Source organism: Apis dorsata, unplaced genomic scaffold (genome assembly GCF_000469605.1).
Source record: "Apis dorsata unplaced genomic scaffold, Apis dorsata 1.3 scaffold_169, whole genome shotgun sequence".
Classification (NCBI taxonomy): Eukaryota; Metazoa; Arthropoda; class Insecta; order Hymenoptera; family Apidae; genus Apis; species Apis dorsata.
In genome coordinates this window covers 1,180,150-1,195,666 of record NW_006263457.1, presented here as the reverse complement: position 1 = coordinate 1,195,666, position 15,517 = coordinate 1,180,150, and the positions used below count along the sequence as shown (strand labels likewise).

The 15,517-nt window shown below is 35.6% G+C and overlaps 2 protein-coding genes across 10 annotated transcripts in view; one reads left to right on the top strand and one right to left on the bottom strand.

The window, feature by feature from the left end:
- LOC102673940 (whirlin) overlaps positions 1-15,517 on the bottom strand; it is a 92,654-nt gene that overhangs the window by 3,171 nt on the left and 73,966 nt on the right. For 7 of the 9 annotated variants that reach the window (XM_031509700.1, XM_031509696.1, XM_031509697.1 and 4 more), the window contains one exon: positions 2,323-2,547. The exons of the other annotated variants lie outside the window; for them this stretch is intronic. In XM_031509700.1, coding sequence (XP_031365560.1) covers positions 2,323-2,547 — 225 coding nt within the window. The remainder of the gene's footprint in view (positions 1-2,322; positions 2,548-15,517) is intronic. 9 annotated transcript variants of the gene reach the window in all.
- The window catches only part of LOC102673804, a 6,980-nt gene continuing 1,366 nt past the window's right edge, over positions 9,904-15,517 (top strand). The window contains exon 1 of the mRNA XM_006614078.2: positions 9,904-10,159. The gene's annotated coding sequence lies outside the window, so the exon portion shown is untranslated. The remainder of the gene's footprint in view (positions 10,160-15,517) is intronic.

Genomic DNA, 15,517 nt, shown 5'->3' with positions numbered 1-15,517 from the left:
CGAGGTTTCGCGGCCGGCCACTTCCTCGCGCGGAGAAACGCGCGAATCGCGAGCGGTGAAAGTGTTTCGTGATCGAACGCACGTGCGTTTCAATTTCTCTTCCTAACCGCGGCCAAATTCCACGGATTCGAGTCCTCGAATCGTAATCGAATAATTGAGGAAAAGTAACGATAAATGATAATAGAAGAAATCTTGAGTAATCGTTCGTGCGATAAAAAGGAAAAAAGAAAATGAATAATTTTAAGTGGAAATTTAGGAGTTGTTGAATTGAAGGATTGCAAAAAGACTTTTCGATTTTTTCCTTCGAAGAAATAATTAAATATGAAATTATAATAATAATAAGAAGGAAAATGACGCGTGAACGTTCATCTTTGTTGAAACTCTAATCGTTGAAACTCGACGGATTTTCCGGTTCTCTTCCATGTTTGGTGAAAACTTCTCTCTACGCTTTCTCTATTGATTTACCGTCGTCTATTACCTATTTTCTATTACCGATCGAGGCTTTCTTCCTATGTTGCGGATTCTATCGACCGTCTACGATCACGTTTCTAATTCTTCTAATTTACGAGTCTCTATAACACTGGGATCGGGATGAGACGAATAATGATATCTATGTATAGGTGTGCTATCTCTACGTTCCGTTTGGGTTTGAATAAATTTGAGAATAAAAATCTTTGAGAGTAGCTCTCGAGAGTTATTTTTCGCAAGTGCGTTAATGAATAATGAGAGTTCGAGAGTTGCGAAATTTTTTACTCTCAAATTACTCTTTTATTTATCCTTTGTATGTACGAAGCGAATCTCGCGATTATCGCTAATACTGTATTTTGATGTGAGTAAAGTGATCGTGCATGCCAAGACATCTATATAAAAAATACACTTTGACATATGTTCAAAACTGTATATATAATTATATCGTGTTGTTTAATACAATGTTATAATTACATATACGTTGCATAGATATTACAGTAGTCGTGCGTTGAATATATAAGTTAAGGACAAATCGAAAGTAGCATGTGCAAGACATCTAAGAAAAAACACGTACACACCTATCGCTATTTCGACTAAATTCGCTAACTCTCTAAGAGCAGAAAAAGGAAAATTGAAATTTTGGTGAAAAATAGGAAAAGAGAAACAAGTAAAAAAGTAGTAACAAATAGATAAATAGTGAGAAATATTATATATAAAATATTATATAGAGAGGGAAAATATAAAAGAAAAGCTAATTTGGGAGAAACAAGTTCATGCCAAAGGGGATGGTCATATTCGATGATTTGAAATTAGATGACGAAATTAAGATATAATTTTTACATTTGGATGGATATCGAATATGATTTTACTTATTTATATACTCTTTATAAAATAAAAGAATTTTCTACAAATTATTTTTTTAAATACGGTGATATGCTTGGTTTAAAATTAAAATTATAAGAATTCTCAATTGGAAAGTTCTATGTTGGAAATTTCTATTTAATACTACTATCTCTACTAATTAATGTTTCATCTAACTTACTCTCTTATCTATTAATTATTAATTTTCTGATGAATAATATTTCGCTATTGATCTAAAATGAACTCTGAAGCAACGAGATGCTACTAATGATTAAATGAATACTAGTGATTCTTGACATTTTCGAATTTTTCCAATTTAAGTAAATCTCGTTCGCACGCGATGTAAAATTATATTTCAATTTATTCACGTAGTTTTCAATAAAACATCACTTAAGAAAAATAAATTGAAATAGCGAAACCCAAAAAATAAGAAGAAAATTATTCCCATTTTCTCATATACCGCAAAATTTTAATGACAATTATCGATCATTTATCCCTTCTCGATTTACAAATAATAATTCGCGCGATGCTTCGAGTCGCAAAGAACATCGCACAGAATTTTTAAAGAGAAACGATTCGCCTCGATTCTTGCGAAAAAAAAAATAAAAAATAAAAAGCGTCGAAGGTGTCGAAATTTTGAACGAAAATTTACAAATTTGCATTGCTCGAAGCATTTTAACGCCCCGAGGCTTTTAAAACACTTGAGATTCGTTAAAACAGTCGTTTCAATTTCAAGGAAACTCGTCGAGAATCTCCGCGCCATCCTTTAAACCGACTCGAAACTCTTAAATGAGACAATGAGAAGAAAGTAAAAGAGAGAAAGAAAAGAAAAGGAATTAATTTTTAAAATAAAAGAAAAAAAAAGAAAAAAGGAAGAAGGTAAGAAAGACAGGAGAAAAATTGAGAGGGGAAAAAAAGAAAGAGATAAAAAAAATATCTGTGCGTAAATAGACACTTTTGTGTGTTTATGGTTCGTTTGATATTAAAACTTACGAGGGGCCTGGCGCCCCAGTACCAGGATTTGACACGTTGCGTCAGCCCACCGAGCAGGTGGGACCTCCAACCACCGAAACCTCCACCACCTCCACCCTCTGAGCTCCTTTCCTCCCTTCCTTCGTCCTCATCCTCCTCCATATCGCGATCCCTTTCCGTTCCGCCTCCGCGTCTCCCATTACCGATCATCTCGGCGTCGCTACCATCGCAACCACCGTCGCTCTCCTGCGTCGCGACGCCGGGAGAAAAAGCCTCGTGTTAGCCCCATCGTCCGTCAAAACGTGATATTATAGGGTTGCATTTCATTCCCATCGACGCGGAACTCGACCCGATCGAACCACCCCCCTCGTTTCCCTTGTTTTAGAAGTTCGTTCTGTGTTCTATGATCTAGGGATCTCTAGGATTCTAGGGAGTTTTCACTCTAAGAGGGCAGCACGTTTCTTTTCTGCGTTTCATAGGTATGTCTTCTATAATAGAATAGTTTATAGATAATGTTGGTGATGTTTGACAAGTTACAAGTTGTCGTGGATTGTAGATCTCTCTCATTCGTGATTTTATTTTGAATAATAGTAATTAGATAGTAATTGGTTTACTTGCGACTTGTGAAACTTTACTGATAATATTAGGTTAATTGTATAAAAAGGATTATTATTGGAAGTTGATATAAAGATTGAAAAGGAATTTTGGGAATTTTGTCTTTTGTGGAGCTATATTATTTTCTAATTATTTTCTAAAATTAAATAAAGATCTAATCTAAACTAAGAATCTTTTCTAACATCGAACTATCTATTTCCAATTTTCTAAAATATTTTTCAATCTTTATCTATTCGCAATCCCCTATTCACATAAAAATTACCAATATTGCATTACGATCAATAACAAAAATAAAAAAAAAATTATTTCAATTCCTCTGAAAATGATAAAGCAGATTGGAAAATAGAATCCTAAAAATTCCTACGTATTTTTAATCATCAAATATAAAATTTTTAAAAATTATTCATTCTTAAAATTTAATTTTCCTTATCAAACAGATTCTTTCACCATTACCTATGAACCCTTTCGAGATGAATTTCGATCGCAACAATGCAAAAATAGATCGATTCAATCTATCTAATTTCCAACAACAACAATTCCAAATTTCATTCTTTCGAGATGTTCTGTTGGTCTCGAAAGGGTTAAATCCCATCTCGTGCAATGATAACGTGCACACTATTCCACGATTCCGTTATCCGCTATTAATCCTGGGCAATGAAGCCGAGATCGATTTATATCGTAATCGCTCGCGCCGGTGTACGATTTCACGGGTTGGCGTGAAAAATACCCCCGTGGTCCGTGGACGAGCGCGGTAATCATCATTATCGCGTCACCATCGCGGTAATCCAAGCCATTCCCATCCAATACTAGGGCCGAGATAGTACACGTGGAACGTGTACGCGGTTGTGGAACGGAGAGGAAAATTCTTGTTCCGTGGCAGACCTTCGATAATTCCAAGATTACAGGGAAATCGGCGCGCGATCACAGTCATAAGTGATTTCAAGGTTCCTCGTGTTGGAACGTAGACAACTACGTTCACTGATTGCATGGATCGAGCATCACCTTTCTTAACTTCTACTTATCTTTCTTCAGATTAATCTGTGCGGTGAGATGAATGGAAAGTTTGTTGGAAGATACGGAGAGGTTTGTTTGAGGATGTTCTTTGTGTTTTGAATTATGCTGTTGTTATTTTTTTTTTTTTTATATAATTGAATGTTTGAACTCTTCGTGATTATTTGCCATAAACATTTTCCATCCAAAATTATAATATATTGTTATTATTCACGAATCCTGAGCTTTCCTTGTTTAAAAAAAAAATGACTTTTAATTTGTGATAATTAGTAAAATGAAATTTTAACCAAATAATATCTACACTTTCGAATTATTATTCATAAAATCTTGGAAATTTATATCTAGAGATTCCCACGAAATAGATAGAAAACTAAACGAATACAAATCTTATCTCTATCTTATTTCCTGTATTTATCTCTCTTCCCATAAACTTACATCATTGCATTTTCCATTCATTCCTAAAAATAATTCTTCGTTAAAAACGTTCTATCGTCAAAAAAAAAACTCACCATAAAAAGAAACCCTGTATCACTGTAACGAGCATTCCAACGTGCAAAAATTTTATCTCCCCTAAAATCACCAGATCCAATTCACGCGAAATCTCATCTCACGACTCTCATCCGGTCCACTGTTATAACAGGAAACCCTCTATATTAATTCCCTCCAATCGCGCAAACACGAAAGGAGGAGCATCGCGTCGAATCCCAATTGTTCCCCGTGCATTTCTCGGCTGCGCGTTCGATTGTTCGAGGCAATTAGAACAGGTGTCCGCAATTAGCGGCGTTGAGAAGTCTTCGAAGCGCGAAGGGCCGCGTTTCGCGGAAAATCTCTTAGCGGCCGAGGAACTCGCGTAATTACCCGCCGCCAATTAATCGTAATTAACCGAGGACAAGGATCGCCATCGAGCATTTCCATTATCGTGGAACGTCGTCAACTATTTAACGGGACCCAGTGAACGTAATTCGTCCTTATATCGTGATTTTGATAAAATAATTCTTGCTAGATATATATATCGTCGAGTGGCATATAATAACGTTACAAGAATCTTAATTACGGTTGATGAATTACGTGATGAAAGAACGAAAAAGTAAATACAATTACGAGCGATTCTCGTACGAACTTTTAAAAGTTTTAACTCTCTTATTTCGATAATTCGAAATTTCATCGTTTTCTTTTGTAACTGGAGAACTCACTATATAATAAACATCTTTATATTATGGAAACTCGAATTGGTTCGACATAGACGATAAAACAAGTGGTACAAATAGATCTTCACATATCTTTCAAATATACTTTCCATTTCTTTGGAAATTCTACTTGGAAATCGCGCAAAAATATTATCGTGTTATTATCATATTTCCATTGCTGTATATACGCTGTATATATGTAGTGAAACTCAAATCCTCGATAGATCTCGCGTCGAGAGCGGATAGATCGATATTGATCGTTGACCCAGATCGGGAAATCTGAAGATGGGCGTCGCCTATCCTCGTGGAGCCTCGTTTTCGGCCTGCCTCGTCTTCACTTGTATGTAACGGAGTCGAAAACTTTCTCCGGCAGTGACCCATTATCGGCCAGCCATTATTATCGCTGTTTCACGCAGTAGTCGGTTAAGGTTAGTGGGTAACCGCGGTTGTTGAATTACGAGCTGGATGTCGCCATAGAACAAGAGTCGAGTTTTTCAGAGTGGAACGATATCTTCGTGGAACCCGGTGGAAATCCGCTCTTTTTGCGGATATAACTTTATCCACCATTAAAAGATAAACACTGTGGCGCGGGTGTTGCAATCCGCGTTGCGATCTTCGGTGTCGATATATCGACCTCTTGGCTTCGAGAGCCGAGTATCGATTCCTCGATTAGATGGATTTTGCACGTGGCTGGTGTTTGAAAACTATTATCATCCAGGGATTTTGCGCAACGCTCTCTCGTCGGATTTCTATGCTCCTTGTAGGTGTTCGTGAAAATATTCGTGGAAATAAATTGCAATTTTTTCAAATATTTAGGGCAGACATCGAATTATTATTTAATAGAGATGTAAGTTTAGTTTAATACAGAAATTTATATTGCATTATAATTGGATGTGTGGTAATTTTTAAAAGAATTTTGTGCGAGTGTATATAATAATTTCTCAGCAAAATAGGAATTTTCTGAATTGTTGAATTTATTATTTCCTTATTGGATCAATAATTTTTTAAGGTTCGAGAATCGAGAGATTATATTTTTCAATATGGTTCTGAAGATTCATGGAAAGAAAAAAATAAAATAAAATAATGTTTGCAGTAACGAATATTTGTTTCTTGTCTCCAAACATATGTGCATCATATGATTGCGCAGACAATTATGTAAATTGCAATAGTTGTGTAACTATCGCGCAATTATAGGTATTGTAAAAAACCTCGTGACATTAAGATGATGCGTTAACTGCAATTATTGCGATCATCTTTTGCGCTTTTTATCGGTAAACAAAACAATAAAAAGTTTTAAATTCCTTTTATCTATATCTCCAATAACATTTCGATATCTTCCAATGCATTCTGTTATTTATTTAATCCCTTTATTTGCACAAGTTTGTATCAACTTCTCGTGTAAACATACATTCAACGGAAAAGTTGACAATCAACCCCAAAACTAATCGTGTTTGCACCGTTTCGCTCCGCCCAATCTATTAAACTCCTCCATTCAATTAAACTCGAGACGCAGCTGGTAAAGTATATAATTAGTCCACAAAGAGTCCACCGATTTCTCAATTAAATCGTCTCGATATCGACCTTGGTCGAGCAAAGATTAAAATAGCAGAGAATTCTATGTTAAATATCATCAAATTAAACCTCTCTTCTTAAATATTATTTATATCGGATCGAGCGATGATTGGATTTCACGATGCAAAATCAATAAGGATTTTCATTAAAATATAATTACTAATAACAAGAGGAAATGTATCGGATAAAAATCTGTCGGCAATTGGATACGTTATAACGCAAAACGTTCGATTCTTTGCTCTGTATAATTTTCTCCATATTACTTTTTTTTTTCCAAATTCTTCTCGGCGAAATTATTCGATCGAAAAATACGATCTCCAACCGATCATCACGAGATCATACACCATGCTGTGATACGTAAGGTTTTCATCTCAAGAAGCAAGAAAAACGTAAATCCTTCATCCTAAAAAAAAAAAAAAAAAAAGGAAAAAAAAAACAAAACAAACAACAACAACAAAATATAATTTACTCTCATCCTCTTTGCGCACGATCAACAGTGCACGCATCTCGAATAAACTTCCCTGCACGTGTATTCCTCTCGTTCCTTTTTTCACGGATCGTGGACGCTGACCCACGCGAGTAGTGGCTCGTTATTAATCGCGGCTCTGCATATACACAGTGAGTCATCGAAGGGCTCGCCTCTCGTAAAGGTAGCCGCAGGGCAAATAGGAGGATGATCCATGGATCGAACCGGTTCGAAGATAAGGAGAGATAACCGAGAGGCGGCTCGGCGCATGAGAAATCGATCAAGAAACGAGCCTGCTCCAATTTTGCTTCGCGGCCGCAACTTTTTCCCGCCTCTCGCTCCTCCTTTGAACCGAGCTGACAATCATGGACCGATGTATAATAAATTCTCCGCCACTTAAGTCATAAATGCGTTCTTCTTGCTCGAAAAAAAAAAAAAAAAGAAGAAAAGAAAAGAAGAGTATTATACCACCGATCGATTTATTTATTTGATTTTATTGCGTACGATATTTGTTCGCATTTGTTGGAACACTCTGATCGTAAATGGCGGTCGAAGATGATCTTTTCCTTTTCTTTTTGCGCGTGGAAAAACCAGATGCCAGTTCCGTTTTATTTATTTGGTTTTATCGATGTTTGATTGGATTTGTTGGAGGAGGTGATACCTTTTAAATCGTTGGATCGAGTTTTCTGCTCGGATCAGAATTAATTGTTAATAACGACTTTTTATTAATAGATATGTGCGAAGAGAGTTATTAATTATTTTGAAACTGAAAAAGAAGAAATATTAGCTTTCAGTGTGTACAAGAAATAAATAAGATCGAAGTTGGAAATGAACAAGTATAAAAAGAAAAAAAAATAGGAATCTAACTTAAAGTATAAGTGTAGAAATGAAAATGACTGCAAAACCAGATATAATGAATATTTCACGAAATAATACAAGAAAATATACAAATAAAATATACATAATTTATGAAATAAATATAAAAACGAAACAAATATGAAATAATTGGAAAACCACTGTAAAGAACGTTTCACACAGAGAAAGAGAGAGAGAGAGAAAGAAAAAAAAGAGAGAGTACCATTTGATTAAATAGATTAACTTATAAATAAACATTGTTGAACACCAATAAATATCGAACATCAATTAGCAACAGAGTTTCTAATCTCGATAAGATATTTACGATCAGATAATGTCTTAATTTCACATTTGCTCGATCTTAATCTTTATTTATAATCATTTATCTATGAAATCAGCCAAATCCTCTCATTCTCCTTCCCTCGATATTTTCAAGGTGTGCGCTTCTTTCATCATAAACCACTTTCCAATTTTTTCTTTCCTCTCTCTCACAAATTCTCAAGGTAATTTTCATTTGAATGAACTCTTAACGGATAGCCAGGTTAGAAGAAGAAAAAAAAAAGCAGCTAGATTATCAATTAACGGAATATCCGATTAAGATCCAGTCGCGAAGTTCTTCAAGAAAGGTTCCTTCGTCGAAAACGAAGTACCGTTCGGTTGGCCCGCCGATTCTGAGTAATCCTAATCGATCGGTTGCAATGATTTGCACACGGAAGAAAACTACTTGGAAGGTTTACAATGCTGCCTTGCTAAAGAGCAAACAAAAAAATTGCGGTTTCTCTTCGAAGAGAATTTACCGATTCTTGTTTGACGTACCGCTCATTAGCATTCATGACGACTGTTCCGTGAAAATGAAGATTTCGCTGAAGCGATGTTGAATTATCTTTACTGCATATGTACGTTATTTATTTAGTCCGTTAGAATTCGTAAATAGAAAATCTTTGTAGATAAAAATTCGAGAGAAATACGTCCACGGAAAATAAAATCACGATCATATTTTATTTTTCATCTCTCCTCTTGTTTCTTTCTCGCAAAACTATACACAAAAATTATAATTTAAAATTAGTCGGATAGCCAAGTTGATGTCATCGTTAATTAATATAATAATTTACAATCATTTTATATTTCTGAGAAAACTGTGAATACGTAAGATATTTCTCGTGTGCAAATTACAAATAAATTTCATATTAGAGTCGTGAATCAACAGGATATTATTATAAACATTAATTTTTTATAGTCCATTCTATATTAACCATATTGATCGAAATTAGTCTCGTAAGGAACGTTCCTTAATTGCCACTCCTGTAGAGAGAGTAGAAATCCTGTAGAGAGCGTCTTTTCTCGTAATAAAAATTCGCTAATTAGAACAGGGCCAAGCGGAACCAAGTTTCCTCCCTCGAGAATATCCTCTTCCCTCAATTAGCAAACAAACATCGCGCGAAGAAATCCCTAACCCGTTTTCCTCCATTTTTTCGCGATAAATCTTCTCCACCACGCATTACCGACCGAGCAGGTCTAGACAGGGCAAAAAGTATACCGTAAGGGGCACGGACGGAGTTTATGAAACGTTCACCACGCCGTTGAACAGGCCGGATGGCAGTCAACCACCTCATCATCCCCTTTGTTCGCCGCCGCTCCTGTGCGTTATCATCATCCTCGTGCTTCCTGCAAAGAGATCGACGCTTCCACTCATCGTCGTACACGTAACCCGTATCCGAGGCTCGCCAGACAACATGGCAACGTTGTAAAACCCATTCTTCCACCTTCTCCCTTCCCTCTCTCTCACCTGTTACCTGTCTCCGCCCTCCCCGCCGTCCCAACACCTACGCCCCTCTCTGTTTTACCGATGGGAAACATACGATCCTCCTCGTCCAACGTTCGCTTGTGGACGATCAGGTAAACGTAAACCCAGGCCTCCCGTACCGTCACTTCACGCTCGGTTCTTGAATCAGTCGAGGCAACGCCGTCGAGACGAGTGTTGCTTCCTCTTTCCTTCGATCGATCGATCGCGATCGCGGATTCACTTCGGACATATTTCGTCTTTGGCTGGAATTTTTTATTTTTTTCTTTTCTTCGAGGTTTTCGAGGTGATTTCACCCGTGACACCGAAGAATCATCTGGCTTAGCTGGGACGATCCGAAAAGATTTCGAGGTAAGTCTCTGGGATTTTGGTTTTTGGATTTTGGTTCTTCGAACTCTGATTTTGATGAATGATTACTTGGAAAAGAGAATTAGGATTAATTATTAAGGAAGGAATTGTGAAAAGATTTGGAATATTTTTAACTTTGCGAATAAAGTTTTTTTGGTTGCAAAGATTTGTTAATATAAAGAGATTGTTTTTAAAAAGTGTCAAAAAGTGAGCCTTTTGATTTTTGTAGAAGACTATAAAAGACATCTATATCTTTGATGGCTTAAAATTTTTGAACAATCATTTTGAAATAAAATTTACAAACTACTATTTCTTTTTTTTTTTTTTTTTTGAGCACTTATTCACATGCAAATAATTCAAGCTGCTTTATTATACAATTTTATGATGTAACAATCATCTTCGATCCTTTTATTTTTAAACTCATTTGTGATGCACATTCTAATATCGAATTTTCGTGAAGACGTTTAAAAGTCAGAAGATATATCAATAAAAAATTTCGAATAAATCAAAGACATCTCTGTCATTGAAACTCTATCGTCGTGTTATAAAAAAAAAAGGAAAAAACCGCAAGCTATTTGCACTTCGTCGTCGCTAATCAACAAGAAGATATCGATGATCGTTATCATCGATCCGGTTCTCGCGCGAATCGGTGATCAATCGATTTCGTAACACATAACACGCGTCGACGATCGTCGTGAATTTCGAGTTATGCATAATTAGCACGTTTAACAAGGCTGCCACGATCTAGGTGAATCGAATCTTTTCTTGTGAAACATTCATGTTTGCTTTTGCGCAGCAAAAATCGTTAGCTCGGTTACTTTCGACGCGGTTTTTCCTTTTCTCCTGTCGGTTTTAATTGGCAAACACCGAAATGGAAAAGATTTCTTCGATTTCTAATTGAGCGAGAATTATTCATTTCCAAAAAATGTAATGAAAAAATCGATAACGCTTTGTTCATTTAATTTCGCGATATTTTTTAATTAGAATGCTATTTTGATGAAGAAAATTCTCGAGTATAATTTTTTTTGAATTAAAAAAAAAAAGAAATGTAATTAAAAGGAAAACGTTTGAAATTAATTATAGTATCCTTCTTCCTTATAGTAATTTAATGTAAATATATGTAGAGTATAAATTTCTGTTATACAAACAAACGATTTTATAATTTTTTCTTGTTTAAATATAAATTTAGAATTTAAAAACAAAAAAAAATAGAACAATAAATTGCAATTTATAAAATTTGATAATAATTTTTAAGAAAAATTTGCCAATCTACAAGAAAATCTACTTCGAATTATCAGTTCTCAATTATATTAATGAACATCTTATCAAGAGAAAAATAAAATGTGAAAAAGTAATTTCTAATCGAATAAAATAATTATCGATATTAGCAAAAGCACACATTTTTCAAGAAAGATCGATTATTTTATCACAGATCTTATCACAGATAGACTCGTTTTCTATATGAATGAACGCCACCAACTATTCCTTTCAAATAGGTTTCTCTCAAACCTATCAATGGCTCCCTCCCTAAAAAACTCGCGATCCGATTCTACGGCGTTTCGTTATTAAGAAATCAGGGGTCTCTGTTTGATGAAATCCCGACGCAGCCATGAAGAAATCATTAAAAACTTTACTTGCAATCGTACCAGGTGCGTGCATTATGCGCGTGCAGGTGCACGTGCATCGACTGGTTTGCCTCTTATTACATTTTTCTTCGTTTTTCATTCGTTCGACGTTGATTCGTTTGTTGTTGCCGTTCCGCCGATAAAAATGTCTAATTGCAAGTTCATGTTAGGGGCCGAATGGATTAAATTCTTAATGGAGCTTTTGCAGTTGATCGACGTTTATTTATGTCTGGATGGAAGGTTTATTGGGTGTATTCATTTCGAAGGATTAGATGCCACGGTGTTTAGATATCGGGATATAGGTGGATCAATGGGGATTAAGATCTCAGATATTAGATGTTGTGGATGATTAATTGTTTTCGAAGTCTGAGGAAAATGGTTTAAAGAGGATTACCTCTGGAGAAGAAAACGTTTCCTTTGGATGAGCTTTCACTAAGCTAAACCTCGAAGATTACGAAACGTCGTTCAATAATGCGTCACTCGAATTGAAATCGAGTTGTTTCATTTTCAAAATTCGCTAATAAATTCTGTTCCGTTTTAAATTAGCCGATTATTTGATGTGTCGATCTTTTCTGAATTACACAATTTTGGGATGGATCTTTCAAATTATTTTTTTTTTTTCTATAATCGTATATTACATCCGTGATCTCAAAAATCTTGCATTTAAGAATTGAAATTATAATAAACATCACATTTCATCTAATTCTTTCTTCTTTCCTCTTAACAAATTCTTTCTTTTTCCATCAACTTCATCAACTCTAGAATAAACTGTCACTTTTGCAAAATTTCTTCAGACTTTTATCCGCAACTTCTTTCTCTTTCGATAACTAACTTTTCTCCTCGAGTCTTTCTTTCGTCCAACCTCGTTTCACAAAGAAACATTTCCAAAACTTGGAAGCTGAATTTCAATCAAAAACAATCCTCGACATCGATCTTTCTCTTGCCACATCGACCTTTGCGCGATCCTTTTTCCACGGTTTCGTTCTGGTATCGTTCCCCGGCTCAAGGCAAAGCGAGTGCGAAAAACGCGCGGGAGAAACGGTGGGACAAACAAAAACCCCCCACGGTTCTCGAGTTGCGAAATCCGTGAGACCAATTGCATTTACTCGCCAGAACAATAACACGCAGAAACCGAGAAGCTTGAGCCATATAGATAACGTGGATGGTATCTTAAACCTGCTTTGGTATCATTAACCGCGTCTGCAGTTCCTGGACATTTTCTACGAATATATTTTAGCTTGAAAAATAGACGAGAAAAGGAAAAAAAAAAAAAAAAGATCTCTCGAGTGAAATTGAAATCCTTGGTATTCAATATTTTCAATACCTTTTCTATAATATATATTGAGATTTTTATGTACGTATTTATATTATATTTGTATTTGACGAGTTGTTGAGAGAGCGAAATTTCTAATTTTTCGTATCTTTTATTTATTCTTTCACTCTTCATCGAATATACCGAGATTCCTTTTTTGTACGTACGGTTGTAGTTGGGAGAATGTAGTTTCTAGTACTTGAAGCTTTCCTAATTGCTTTTTCTATTTATTTATTTTTTATTTTAGTTTCTCTATTAGACATACACACATATGTGTATATATATATCTTTCTCTCTATGCATATAATTTTTATTACACGATTTAGTTCAATGGCTGTTGCAAAGGTGGATGTCTTTTTAATTAATTGCTTCTTTCGTTTCTTCGACTTTTTGATTAGATTTTAATGACCCTTCGACTGTTGCTTGAGTACAAGCAACAGTCTATAAAAAGAGTAGTGACGCGTACAATATTATGGTCAATTAGCGGCAGTGAGCAAATTTCTATTTTCGATCGTGTTTGAATATGAAACCGGTAATAAAAAATGACATGCTGAAGTTCGTTAGATCACTCGTCGAAAGTGACAAGAAAATCCGCAAATGAAACTTCAAGAAACTTTTACTTTCGTGTTTTATTATTGTGTAACCAGCGCAATGTGTATGATAGAATATATATATATATATATATGAATAAAAAAGATCGTATAGAAAGTGTTCCCAATGATTTATAACCATCAGTTACGCTGGTGGAAACAGTCATCCCATGCGTCTTCCTTTTCATAATAACTGAATGAAATATATCTGTGAAAGAATTATAATTAAAAATAAAAACTGCAACAAATAAATCAAAAATAAACAAATAAAAATTAAAAGTAATAATAATAATAACACGTTTTATGGAACGTTGTGAGAAATTCGTTAAAAAAAAAAAAAAATCAAGTATCCTCGAATTGCAATATTCGATAATCGAAAAGTCTCTCACGAGACCTCGTCTCTGGCCGGTTCGAGCAAGGTTGCCCTCTCGACAACATCTAACTGTTTATTCTATACGGTATCCGGGCACCGAGTGTGGGAATTCATATTTTTAACCGGTTTGATCGTTTCCTATCGCCCCTCGAAATGTTCCTTTCACCGTTTAACGAAACTGCCACCGTGAAATTCGAGCCGAAACCAGGGTCGTCGAATTGCGTGCACCGTAAGCACCATTCAGCGTTCCCTTCGTTACGAAGGCGGCCGACGTGGCCATGAATCTTGCCGCGTTAGGTACATTATTGCACAATCATTCCTTAAATAACGGATAATTGAAATTTTAAAATATAAACACACGATTATCAAAGTCTTTATCGCATTATCTCACTCTTACTCGAAAGCCAATTTCAGGGTCACCCACACGATCGTTTTAATTCTCGCGGGCGAAGAGAATATAAGATATAAGTTTCTTGAAATATCGAACGAAAAATCGTGGATGCAATCGAAATTTGAAAGCATAAAAATAGGATTGAGATTTTTTTTATCTTATCTGATATCGAATTCCGAGTCCAAATTTAATCTTTTCTCATTCGTTATATCGATCAATCGTGCTTCGTTTAATCAAAATTCAAAAGTACAATTAAAATTCTCCAAACTGGTACTTTTAATTTTGTTTTTATTGCCGACGTAACCTGTACACGAATTTTACGCATCGAAATATTGCAAAACCGGGCACCTTTGCAAATACGGCCAATTTAATGCCGAATATATCGCGACGTTATATCGCCATTTGTCGTTCCACGTCTCGAGCATCCGCTTTTACGATCGACCGACGATTTCTCGCCAATATTACATCAGAATGATCATTTCCGCGGCAGGATACAGAGATTCAGGGCTTTCCTTGTCCCAGAGCCGCGATTCTATCGACACATAATTCCGCGATGGCTGCGGCTCTTCCAAAGACCGGACGTAAACAAGATCGTAAAATCCGGGTGGATCGGTTTGTTCCACGAACAGTGAATGCAAGTTGCTCGTTCCTCGAACCTTCAATCTTGGCCGATGTGGGCTCCTTTCAGGAGTATCGTCGTTTAAATAAATTAAATTTCATTCAAGGAAAACTTGTGAACGAAGAAGAGAGAAACTGTTCGATCGAGAAATGATCGGTTGTGTTCGACTTTGACATTATCGAGAAAGAAGATCGATCGAAGAGTTTTTAAAGTTTTCCATTTAATAATTTGATATCGAATTTTTGCTTGTAAAAAAAATTGCTAAAACACATTTTTTAATACACACCGACAATTTATAGAAACTCGCGACACTTGAACATTTCCTCCTCGCCGCTCTCTTCTTTTTTTCTTTTTCTTTTCTCTTAACTTTCTCTGTTTCTAAAAGTATGGATACCTCGGGAAAAAAGTTGATTGCAGAATACGATCCAATCCTCGCCAGGTGAAAAAGTTC